This window comes from Parus major, chromosome 3 (assembly GCF_001522545.3).
Source record: "Parus major isolate Abel chromosome 3, Parus_major1.1, whole genome shotgun sequence".
Classification (NCBI taxonomy): domain Eukaryota; kingdom Metazoa; phylum Chordata; class Aves; order Passeriformes; family Paridae; genus Parus; species Parus major.
In genome coordinates, this window is record NC_031770.1 from 54,296,257 (window position 1) to 54,309,443 (window position 13,187).

At 33.6% G+C, this 13,187-nt stretch overlaps 1 protein-coding gene across 5 annotated transcripts in view; it reads right to left on the reverse strand.

The window, feature by feature from the left end:
- SCAF8 (SR-related CTD associated factor 8) overlaps positions 1 to 13,187 on the reverse strand; it is a 156,827-nt gene that overhangs the window by 106,372 nt on the left and 37,268 nt on the right. For all 5 annotated transcript variants that reach the window (XM_015620706.3, XM_015620707.3, XM_015620705.3 and 2 more), the window contains exons 7-15: positions 12,862 to 13,038; positions 9,218 to 9,297; positions 8,698 to 8,815; positions 5,782 to 5,913; positions 5,544 to 5,656; positions 4,866 to 5,059; positions 2,579 to 2,679; positions 885 to 998; positions 90 to 246 (exon numbers count right to left, since the gene is read on the reverse strand). In XM_015620706.3, coding sequence (XP_015476192.1) covers positions 90 to 246; positions 885 to 998; positions 2,579 to 2,679; positions 4,866 to 5,059; positions 5,544 to 5,656; positions 5,782 to 5,913; positions 8,698 to 8,815; positions 9,218 to 9,297; positions 12,862 to 13,038 — 1,186 coding nt within the window. The remainder of the gene's footprint in view (positions 1 to 89; positions 247 to 884; positions 999 to 2,578; positions 2,680 to 4,865; positions 5,060 to 5,543; positions 5,657 to 5,781; positions 5,914 to 8,697; positions 8,816 to 9,217; positions 9,298 to 12,861; positions 13,039 to 13,187) is intronic.

Here is a 13,187-nt window from a genome sequence, read left to right on the forward strand (position 1 = left end):
ATGTATTTCCTAAAGAATAATTTTTCTGAGAATTTGCAATTACCAAAATAAACACACTGTCTAACTATCAGAATTGTTAATGCCTGTACCTGTATTTACAGTTTCCTGGTCAATCATGCCACCTTCAGCAAAGCCTTCCAAATCATCCAATTTCACTTTCTCCCATGGAATATAGGAAACCCCCAGATCCACATCCCAGAATTGCTTGTATTCTGTTTTCACACCTTTATTCAAAGCCCAAGCAATCTGAAAACAAAACCCAATCAGACAATCTGGTTAAATCATATAACCTGGGAACAGAATATTTCAGATTACTTCCCTCAAGTTTCTGTCACTGCACATCAATCCTCAGTGTCTATTAATTAAAAGTTTTAACAATGTTTGAGTTTTAAATGAACCTGATAGAAGTTTACTTATCCTCTACAACAGGTACATGTATGATTAATTACATCAGAAAGCTTAAATTTGTTCTAGATTAACACTAGTGGGAAAACTAAAAATACAGTATTTGAAGGATTTACCCTAAAGCATCAAGCAGGTAGAAGAAACCCCCATAACATTTAATAAAATACTTAACCCTAAGACTACTATAAAAATTAATATTAAAGTGACCCAAATGGTCAGTTACAGGACTTAGACTGTACCTACATAAACTATTGTCCAAGTGTTTCCTAAATATCAAGTCATAATATCATTTGTCTATCTTTCATATTGACTGTTAAAAGCTGCATGTTACACAGAGAGAAAGCAGTTTACACCTTACTGCCTCATTCTTCTTCTCCACATTGTACATTGGAATGAACAGCTGCCAAAAGAAAAGTCATCATAGTAGAATTGTACTATGTTTGAAACAGACAGCATCCTTAAGATTAAAATCACCTTACCTTAATAATTTTAGATCCTATTTTATATGACCCAGAACTAAGTTTCTGAAGAGCACGATATGCATCTTGTCTATGTACCATACAGACATAAGCACATCCTCTTGGGGGAATCATCTATGGAAAAACAGCAGTGGTCTTAAAAATTAGGAAAATCAGTACTTCAGATTATGTAAAGGCTTACAATGTAAACAATTGTTACCTTAATTGGCCATATTAACAAGTTTGGGCATTGAGAAAATTTAAGAGTGATACAGGCAGGCTACTTCAGTTGCAACATTTTCAATAAGCAACAGCAAGCTGAAGAATCTATGTTATAAATGATATGAAAGATTTGAACAAGGAGCAGACAAAAACTGGGAGCTACATTATGACAACTTCAGAAAAGCAGAGGTTGCTACCTCTTAAGCTCCAAATTCTCTGTGAGCTGAGCAATAACTTCTCACAGAGGAGCAAAAAAATGATTAAAAGTCTATTGCATTTTGAAGGGTGGACTCCTCATTCCTGAATGTGATTTTTTTCTAATGTTTTATTGCATTTATGTCTACGTATGGCATGTTTTATTTACTGTATGACATAGCATGTAATCTTTGCAGGCTTACATATTATGTACAACAACTGCTTACATCCGTTTTAGTCAAAAATCTTGGTGTGCTTTTACAGTGTTTAAATGGACACAGTAACATAAAAAACATGTAAGATGACAGATTGTAAGCATATTTTAAGAACTGCATATTTTAAGAACATAATTAAGAACTGTGTTAAGATATACATTAAGATTCAGCTTTGTGGAATGCGGAGGATGAACTATCTACAATATGGTTTGCCTTTGAAATGTAACACGCGCTGCGACATTGTTGTTACATTGCTTTCCTTAATTAATAATCCCTGCAAATGAGGTTTTAAATGTCTGACTGTGGGGCTGGTTTCTTCACTTGTGAAACTTTTAAAAAGATTCTGTAAAGCCACAAAAATATTACTTATTAATTACATATTTGAATATATTATCATGACAGGAAAACAGAAGTATTATCTGAAATGAATGAAATTGCACAAGAAGCATTTTAAAACTGCTGAAGCAAGAGGAAAACCCAGATTTGTCTCATGTAGATGTGCTGTTTTAGGAGAAAAATACTTCCTTTTTAAGTTAAATTATAGGCATCTGAGGTACTACTCAAAATACCTGACTCTAAATTACTCTAAATAATGAGAATTGCATCTCCCAATTAGATGCATCTTTTTAACTGTCACATTTTAGAACAAATGCTTGTTTACAGCACAATTTCTTTTCTTCTAAATGTTTTATCGAGCAGGATTCTACTTAAGAAATCCTCTGTTTGGAAAGTAACCAAGAACATCTGTAAGTGTCCTTAGGCCAAGGAAAAATAACACCTGCTCCATGACACACTACTAAACCAGAACAATCCTAACTTTTTGATTAAACCCTGTTTAAAAACTGCACAAAAGTGCTAGAGCTTAAGAAGAGCCTTTTTACCTTGAAGTGTACTGTCTTTAGTGCTTCAAAACAGAGTAGATCAAATCCAGGTGGCAAATACCATGGCCACAATTTTTAACTGTGATAGAAAAGCCTTCTAAATACAAGTTTAATCAGCTATAAGGAATTCAGAGACATAATTATGCATGCTTAAATTTCTATTCTAAAATTCTGACAGAAGCATAGCAACACGCTTACTTACATTAATTGACTCTATCTGTCCAAATTCTTCAAACAAGTTTGTTAAATCTTGCTGAGTAGCCTTCTTGTCTACTTGACCTACCCAAAGAGTAGTACTGCAAACTGTCAAGAGACACATTCACATCAATCAAAATACTGAATGTTAGCTTATGAAATACTCTATAGCATGAATGTAAAAGGCTTTACAACTACCCAGGAATCACTGATAAAAACCCAAGAATAATAAATCTATTACTTACTGCACAGAGATTAAGTACATTAACAAAAATGATAAAGGGTTAAACAACACAAAACATATTCATCACAATATCTTCTTGTTCCATTTTCTTTAAAAAAACCCAGTTATTTCCATAGAAATGAAACTGTAAAATTCAGTAGATTTTCAGCTAAGGTAAACTGAATTAGAAATCACTTCTGGAAAAAAAAACCCAAACATTTCTCTTCTACCTTCCATTAAAAAAAACCATGCCTTTAGGATTCAAGTAAATTTTAAAAAAGACTAAGCTCTAGCTGGCTAAAAGTGTATTACAGATGGAACTTATTACTGCAATATTATGCACTGCATTTTCACCTGAAAATAGCAACAATACTATTAATTTACCATGAGCAACAACCTGGGAAGACAAACTTATCTGAGGCCAATCAGGCTGAAGACATCCACAGTACTTCTGATTCTTGTCAATTCCACCACAAGCCCAGATCCCTGCCTTCCAAATGTCCACCCATCCTCTTCACCAAACATAAACACTCACCAACGTGAGCTAAGACTTCCTTCTCCCATATCTATATGGTTGCGATATCTCTGTCTCCCAAATACTGCCCAATCTATATATGCAGCTTGGATTTCTTGGTCTGGCCTATCCTTAACCAAGGAAACATTATTTCTTCATCATTATATTGATACATCACACCCCCTTTCTGTACCAATCCTGGTGCACCAAAATGGAAACCAGAGCTGTGCATTCTGTCCAATGACACATTCAATTGACATCAGTACTCTGCAGTGCTGAGAATGACCAGCTGTAAGATTTCTCTTGGACAAAACTTGTTCCTTATGTGCTTGTAGATATCCCTTTCATATCTCATGGTGTTAAGCTCTATGAAACAATTCTTCAAATCTGAGCAAGTAGTAATAATGGCTGTCACTGAACAAATTTCATGAAGTAGAATGCTTGTCAGGTGAATTATTTATTTACTTCATCACTTACCTCCCCCCAAAGTTTCCATGCTTCACTTAGCCTACTTAGTATCTCCATTAAACTTCACATTACCTCACATGCTGCTGCTGTTCATTAGGTTACTTAACATCTCTTTCCCTCAGCTCCCAACCATTCTGATTATAGCTCCCTGCCTTGCGGACTGCTGGGAGAAATCTACACCATAAAACCAATTTGTCTCTTCTCATGTGAAAAAACAGAGAAGAAAGGAAAAAAACCGGCATCTAAACTATAGTACAGTCCCCAATTTAAAGTCACCTTGGAATGATATAAAATATTAATGTGAAGAGAACAGAACACTTTTTCCTTTACAAAAATGAGTTGTGAGCTGCTTATTTTGTCAGATAAATAATATAGCTCTAATGCACAAGATAAATGCAAAAACTGTATCAGAAACCGTTTATAACCTATCTAAACAAAATTTAATTCTCAAAATACAATCCCTTTGATTTAAGCAACTGTGTGGAGGAAGTTATTTTTCTCCTTACTACCTTCCTCATGTTTAGTATGTAAATTCTCCATAGAAATGAAAGCAGTGCACAGCAACACCCTGCAGAGACTGAAATTCACTTGATTTTTGAATACTTTCTTAAGATACCACCATCATGATCTGTTTTACTGTAGCAAATTCCACCTGATTTGGCAGTGACATTCCTCTGAAAATCTATTTTAAAAACAATGTAAACGTTTTAAAACCCAGCCTTTAAGATAGCCATCCAAGTGTTCAAAGTGTGCATCGCAGACTTCAATATTTTAACTATTTTCAGACCAACTGCTGGACACATTCAAATGCCAAGTTAAAGACAACATTAAAGAGAAAGAAGACTATAACTTCGAGACAGCTCTTGCTACTGTCTGTTTAGAAGCAAAATCAGTGGTGCAAGTGTGAGTAAAAACATCAGTAGAACAGTATAACACTTGTATAAGACAACATGATGTAGCTAAGTTGCAAGGAACATCAGAAATTAAACTTACAAAAGTAGTCAAGATAAATCTTGTTCTGTCAATGAAAACAAAGCCTTTTTTCCATTTGATCCTACATTCTAAAGACACTAAGCAGTTGCCACTTACCGCTTAGCGTTTTTGACCGTATAGGAGGCAATCCCTTTTTCTGACGTTCTTTTTCCCTTTCCCTAGCCCTTCTTTCACTGGAGTATGACCGAGATGACTTCCTCTTCCTTTCTCTTGATCTTGAGCGTGAACGCTTTCTGTGCTTCCGCTTACGAGAACCAGACCGAGATCTAGACCTTCGTTTTCTTGGTGACCTACAAAATACTTAATTTTAGTATGCTGAGTTAAAAAAAATATTCTGACTTAGTTGTCAAAATTTTAACAACAAACTTTAGGCACTACACAGATATTTCCATTATATTCACTAAGACTGCTTGGGGAAATAAACTTAATGCCATTTGGGTGAGGAACAGAATATACACCTTAAACCAAAACACATTCAAAATGTTCTGTATCTACAGTACCTAATTCTCTGGCTCAGAAAGCCTGTCCAGCTGGCTAGTGTTATTTCTGTAACTTGAATAAGTCTTTAAAAATTTCAGTTAAACCACAGATATGGCAAATGAACTGTCACACCAAAAGTCTGCATCTAACACACAAATATTTAATGAACATGTCTTTTCATTGCCAAAAACTGTTTATGACAATTCTGGAAAATATAGAATTAAGACTGACAATCACAAATTGTAACTTTTGTTCAGAAAAAGTTCATTTACTTATACAAGGTAATTACAAAACCTTGAACGAGATCTTGAACGAGTTCTTGATCTTGAACGAACAGCTGATTTCTTTTCTTCTTGTTCAAAAATCTCTTCTTCAGCAACATCCTGACCTTCATCTATATCCATGTCCTGAGGTCAGACATAAAAGATGTTCAATAACACTTTATAAATATACTCACAATATATATGACTTGGAATCATGTTAGTATGTGTTTTCCTTTCAATTTCTCTAATAAAATTTTAAATAGTTTTACCTGTTGTTGAATATCCATTGTATCATCTACATTTGCTTCTACTTCTAAAAACTGCTGTTGACTACTCCCTTGTGATGGTGATGCAGAGTGCTCTGAACCAAAATTTCCTTCTTGATTCTCCTCAGGGCTTGCCTAAATAACAGTTAATAATATACCATAAAGCCCCTTGCAATTACAAATGTAATACTATAAGAAAACAATATTCCCATTTCTCATTAATATGAAAGCTGAATTGGATATCAATCCACTCCACTCTTTTTTTTGTGGTATCATCCTTAAACACAAAAGTTTGAAATAATTAATATTCCTGATTACAAAAGATTAGTATTTATTTGTGAAAATTTATTTGCCAAAAAACTACGGTACACACAAAGTACATAATTCACTTCTTAATATAGCTGCCTCAAAACAGAAATTCACATGACAAATGTAGCCATATATACAGTGACCATGAAAGACACCCACTTGTCCCCCATTCATAAGCATTAATAAATGTTATTTTGATACTAACATAATAAAAATATTTGCAATACCAACTGACCTAGTTAAAAAATTTAGACTAATCTGAACTTTTTTACAGTGCATGATTTCAGACAAGCAATTACTGAAAGATAAGTGAGGAAGCTATGTCATTTATATCAGCATGCCAATTTCAAGAGATCTAACAAGATAAGCAGTTCTGAAAACACATCAAAATTAATGAATGTGGAATACTCAAGGTGTTGATGATTTGCTAGAGAAAAATCTGTAACATCCTGTGCCTTGCCAGAAAGTACAGATTTGGAAAAAATATATCTAAGGTACAAGATAAAAAATTCAAGAACCAGAATAAATGAAATTAAAATAGTCAGAAATTATATGAGAACAGTTTTGAAAAATAATTTAAAATCTACAATCCATTACTGCAGGTAAACATTTTAGTGATCCTCACTATATTTTAACTTCTAATTAAACAAATCCTATGTATTTTATCTCCCTAGAGAATGACAGGAAGTTAGCAGAATGACTAGTAGTAACCATTTCATCTTTATATTTTTTAAACATAACAAGTTTGTAAAAAAATATTCTACTGTAATTCAATTATTTATCCTCTGACAGAATGTTTTGTCTCATTTTCCTTATATTTAATTATTTTTCAACCATCTGTTCCTTGATATCAATGCCTACAATTCTTGTTGCTCCTTCTGTTTTTATCTTCTGTCCTCTCCTCCTTTCCCTCTGTTCCTCATCAGACACCTCATCATTTTGTTTTATCTTTCCTTCTCTTTCCCTTTGATCTTTCTCAATGAAACTTACACATGAAATTAAAGAAAATATTGCCCATAGCATACTGCAGTCACTACAAAGTAGTTCCAGCAGCAGTTTGTATCTTTTACCTGTTATCAAGGTGAAAATAAAACTTTCTCTCCATACTGACTAGACAAGAAGACTGGATCTGAACGGAAAATTCATCAGGTCTTGTAATAGAAAATTAAATAGTAAGGGGAGAGTCAAATAAATGTTCTACCCATAAACGTACTGTAAACTTTGGTTTTGCTTATTTCACAATAAGGTAAGCATTCAATATTTTTATTTTCAAATTAGACAGTTACTTTTTGATATGACACATCAAAAGCTTCTCAAACGGAACATTTTTCAATGCTTTATTCCTTTACAACATTCTTAGTGTTTAAAGACAGAAATGGCTAGATATCTTATTGGACTTAAGACCTAAAACTATTTAGTCTGTAGCTATGTTGTATATCCCTTCTCATTTACTACACTTAAATGAGAAATTAAAATAAAACAGTAGAATAAAGCAGTAAAGAAACAATATCTAGTAAAAATTAAATTATTAAATTCAAAGCTTAAATGGCATTCTTGATTGAAAGCTGAGGCACTTGGCTCAGGTAGTGGAACAGATTAATCGGGGAGGTGGTGGGGTCACCAACCCTGGCGGAGTTTAAGAGGTATCTGGATCTGGGCTGGGTGATGCGGTTTACATCATTTCAGGGGTTACAGTGGCAGTGCTGGTAGACAGCTGGACTTGGTGATCTTAAGGGCTCTTCCAGCCCTTACTATTCAATGGTTTATGACTTTGCCTTTGCACAGCTTAAACTAAAATCTCCAACAGATGTTTGTTGAGTTTGTGATGCCTTGTCTTTTCTTTCAATCTGAGATTTATATTTTCCAGTGAAACCAGATCCAAATATTCCACATGAAGTCCACTTTATACCTGGCCAGGATCAAGACAAAGTACTTTTGTCTGTTATGGTTTTGGTTTTATTTTTTAGTGGGATCAGGAAAGAAAAGAACAGTTAATTACTGAGGACTAATCTCAGTAGAAACAAGCCAAGTTACTTCAGTGTTAAGAGGACACAATTCATATAGTTAGAAGGATCCTAGGGTTATCTCAAGCACCAGCTCTTAATGAATAATTTCTCAGGAAATATGTGACTCTGTTCTTTAGGTCAGATTCTTCAACAGAATTATTTCATCAATTATTAGTCAAGACATAAAACCTGGGGAAATTAAAGTTACCCACAGTCTCGATTCTGTCCTCCCTTCAGAGACAGGAGCCTAATCACCTCATTGCTCACCTTATTCCTTCTGCAAACATAGGAAAGGTTTTTTTTCCCCATATAAAGAGCTGAATAGCCAAAGCACAGTCTAACTTACCTAATGAGTACTCTATCCTAAGAGAAGCAATACGTACTTCCCATATGTTTGGTTGTGCAGTTTTGTTTCTGCTTTAAGCACTTTTTTTCACCTATCCCACTCACTCTGCAAGCTTCTGTTACATGGTCAGCTAGTGACAAAGACTTTAATTATACGAAAACTGTCAGTAACAACACAATTTTTTTTTGTCCTGGAATATACTTTTTTAATCAGTGGAGAACATAAATTACTACAACAGCCACAAGATGGAGATCTTACCTTTTGAGGCTGCTGCTGCTCCAGAAGCTGTTGTCTGAGATGTTCTAAATTTTGTTGCTGCAGCTGTTCAGCTAGTTGGTGAAAAAGTGAGTTGTTCACAGATTCTGGTACTAATGGCCTAAAATGAAATAACTTAAATTAAAAAAAAAAAAAGCCTACAGTTTTTCTCTTAAACAGTTAGTATATACGTCTTCTAACTGGGTTTCAAGTTTAACTAAAATGTAAAATAATGAGGACAATGGAGCTAGTTCCACCTTCTAATATCAACACTATCCCATCAACTGTATAAATAAAACTATAAAAAGCAAAGAACATGGTAACTTCAAGATAAAGTCAAAAAATATTCTGGCACAAAAACTTATAGTAAAATGTGTATGCAATTTAGAAAACTGTTTTTTCTCCTCCTACTGTTTTAGTGTACTTATGCTTGGAAATAAGTATTTTCCGTACTTAATCCTAATATTCAATTAGCATCAGGCAAATTTTAGCATTTTCCATAAGAAACATAGCTTAGTCTTACAATTGAGAAGAGGGAGTTTCCTTTTTAGGCTCTTCATTTTGTTCAGATTCTTCCCCAAAGTCAAACCTGTCCATCAGCTTCTAGGAGAAAACAAAATAAGCATTACTGAACACTCCTTATATGTCCCTTTATGTATATTTCCTTTTCCATAGGAAAGATGCTGTTACTTCATACCTTAAAAAAAAAAAAAAAAAAAAAGTTTGGCATATAAGCTGAATAGAAAATTAAATGTCATATATTATTATTATTAAATGTCACTGCTATTGCTACCAGACTCTTGAGTGCATCAAATTTTGGCCCAGCTTTCCTGAGCTCTGCTGCAACAAGTACAACCACATGTTCTTTCCACAGTAACTAAGAATTACTTTGGAGTAAAGCTTAAATAAAGATGAATTTTATGTAATGGTACCTTTAATTAGAAGAAATTACTACGAAGAGGCCAACTATTCAATCCTTTTGTAATCATCAAACTGCTCTGCTCATATCAAGGGAAGACCTACAGCTTGATAACTTCACAAAGAGTTACTTTATTTTCACACACAGGTGTCATTTAGACAACCTGAATTCCTTCAAATATACTACTCCTTGAAAACAACTTCTCACATAGTCTGCAAAAAAAAAATCAAAGCAAGCAGTTATCATGTAAGAGGAATAATCCTTTCTAATGGATAAAAAGAAAGGTAGCTGACAAGAAAAAAAATTTGGATAAACTTCCTGTGTTATCCATGAAGATATCTACATTGGAGTTCTCCTTAAGTAAAAGAGTTTGTCTGTTAATTTTAAAAAGTTCAGAAGCCTTTTAGTAGCACTTCACTTTCCTTAAGAGAAAAACTAAGGAACAAGCATGCAGAAATACAACAGATGTTATTTGTCAGTGAGACTGCCTTTTCTTCATTATTTAATGATAGAGCTGTGCTATTAAAGCCATGTCCATGCATCTTTACACACCTTGGAAGTTTTCTGTAAAGCAGAGCTAATGCTATACTATCAATCACCATAGCTTCTTCTCAAACCTTAATTCCAGATGAAAAAAAACAAGAGGATGAGAACATATGGCAGTCATTTTGAAATACTAAGGCAAAAAACATCTTCAGCAACAAGCCACGATGATTCAGTAACCCATTTTCTTTCTCAGGATGCTCTATTTGTTCTCAGTTATTGGAGTCCAGGAAGAACAAAACATAAGCTTACTAGAAGATGCATCAATCACTGTTCAATCAAGAATTTTTAGAACCACTTTCCCCTATATAATATTTATGAAAGCAGGACTAAGTATGTCTCTGAGAAAATACAGTAGAAACACAGAGCATCAATCTTATGTGAGATAGGATGATAAAATCCAGAATTACTTCCAGCACATCTATCTAATCCATTTACAGCAAGGTGATGCCTTTTTTTGTTTGTATTGTTAGAATATTTTCCAATGAGGTACATAAAAAATGCTGCTGCTCTGAAAAAAAATTGTGCATTTTAGAAAAATTACCTCAAAATACTATTAATCATCATGTATCTTTCATCATGACAAAGTAGGAAGGAAAATAATAGAATATGTATTATTTATATGGCTGAAAAAAGAAATAAATAGAAACTAGTTGCCAGCTCATGACAAACAAAGCAAACATTTAAATTAACCAAGGCCAGAGAAAACAAGCGAACTTCCAGCCAAGACAGGTGAACATGCAGCATGATTTTTGTTTACATTTGGTTTAAGTAGCATTGTACATATTGAAACGAAAAATCTGAACTGAAAGATCTTGAATTTTACATAGTTTGTAAAAGAATACTCTCTACAGTGAAATAATAGAAATTATACCAAATTAAATACTAGGATACCAGGTTTAATGTTACACACATAGGCATATAAAAAGCACAGACTCTTCCCTTTATGCTACAATGTTACTTTAATTATCTAAGAAGAAAATAGGTTCAGAAAAAGCAACAGAAGAGATTAAAGACATGAAGAAAGCTTTTTATTAGAAAGGAAACAAATTTTTTTTCAGAAGAATCAGGATATTCCCTTTGGAAATTAAAAGAAAGGGTGTAGGGTAAATGCATACTATGCATAGAAAATGTTGAACAAATTTTTTTTTACTGTAACACAAGTATTTGGTTCTGTAGCAGGATCAGAAAACATGCATATTTGATGTTGCCAGAAGAATTTTTCACATAATGCTGATCAATTTGCACAACTAAGTAACACAAAATACAACAGACTGAAGAGACTGAAAACAAAGGACAGGAAGAACTGCCAAATAGTTTTTTTTTAAAAAAAAGATGTTCACTTATGTGTTTATTAAAATTATTTTCTTGTACTATTTATATTTGTTATCCAATTCACAAACGTTATGACATGGAATGAAAACTATGCTTCACAGTTTCCTTTGGATCACAATACTAATAAGTGTTTTTTATCATAAAAGCTGCCCTTTCTTTTATGTCTGTATACAAACATCTCATCAGAATGTGAATTCCTTCAATTTGCTTCATTTCAGCTGTCCAAAATTCAAGACAGCCACCTATGAATATACCAATCCATGGATATGCTGGAATTAAAGTCTGCAGAATAATGCTGTAACTATAAAACACTTTCAGTACGTAAATATTGTATCAGTTCCTATTAACTGATGCATTCATTCCCTGGGATTACACCCCTCTCAAGTTGATGGTTACAGCTATGGTATAGGGGTACAGGATATTCTTTTCCTGACTTATTTTTACAGCTGCATTACTTTCAATAAAAAGAGATTATCTGAGTGAAGAATAAAATAGGGTTTTTTGCTTCTCCAACCTCCTTATTCTTACTATTTGTTCACTCCAGGACAATCTTACAGAGATCATGTACACATAACCTGTTTCTTCCACAGATAATAGAATTCCTATGTTTATTTATTTATTTCTCTAGTTAGCTATAATTCTTTGAGCAGGATTTCTTCCTTTTCTTTATTGTAGATATTATACTACTATGACTGCAATTGCCAGCATGGTTGTTGCTACTTGGCATTAGTATTCTTAAATTCCTGCACTCTGTTTTTCTTAGTAGTTTGGTTTGCGGGGTTTTGGCTTTCCTTTTTTTTTTTTTTTTTTGGGGGGGGGAGGAATTAGTTGTTGATGTTCAGTTTTTTGGCTGGTTTGTTGGTTTTGGGTTTTCTTGCAATGACATTTTCTTTACCTACAGGCTTATTTATTCACTTACATCACTTTGTGGCTAAAATTAAAATTTTCTTGGCACATACTTTATAATGCAAGGAAATTACACATCCAACTTCTTACTCTGAGAAAACAGTGTATATTAATTCCTGCATATTTTCTATTTATTACCTTGTAAGAAACAATTCTCATTGCTGTGTTACAGAAAGTGGGGAAAAAATATGTAATGATGGATTAATTTTGCTAAATCATAAATCAAATTTATTACCATATTTAATTACCTTTGTGGGTCCCTTCCATCTCTAGATATTCTAGAATGTGCTATTTAGACTTACGCTACTGTCTAGACAATTTTTTTGTATTTTCAAGCTGTAGCACTTTATAGTATATTAATGTATTTTTTACATGTCTAAAGTCAAACAATAAAATCCAAAAGAACTTCCCACATACCTTTTAAAAATAAATACTTCTTCAAATTTCTATTTTTTGATTTTTACCTTATTAAAAGAGACACTCTGTTCCAGTGGATTAAGTGTGTTAGCAGCAGCTGCTGCAGCTGTGAGTTGTGCTGTGAGGGCCTGTAACTGAACGACAAGACCGGCATCCAGGGCTTGAAGTAGCGAAGGCTGAGGTTTCTGCTGCTGTATCTGCAGTGTCTGTATCAACTGCTGAAGCTAAAAGAGAGAAGATAAATATATTGAACAAGATTTTTTTAAAGCAAAAAACCAAAGTAAAACATAGACCTTTCCTCTTCCAATTAGTAAAAAAACTCCCAGGAATGAAGTATCATCTAACCTGTGACTATTATTTTGTCTTGGTTTGT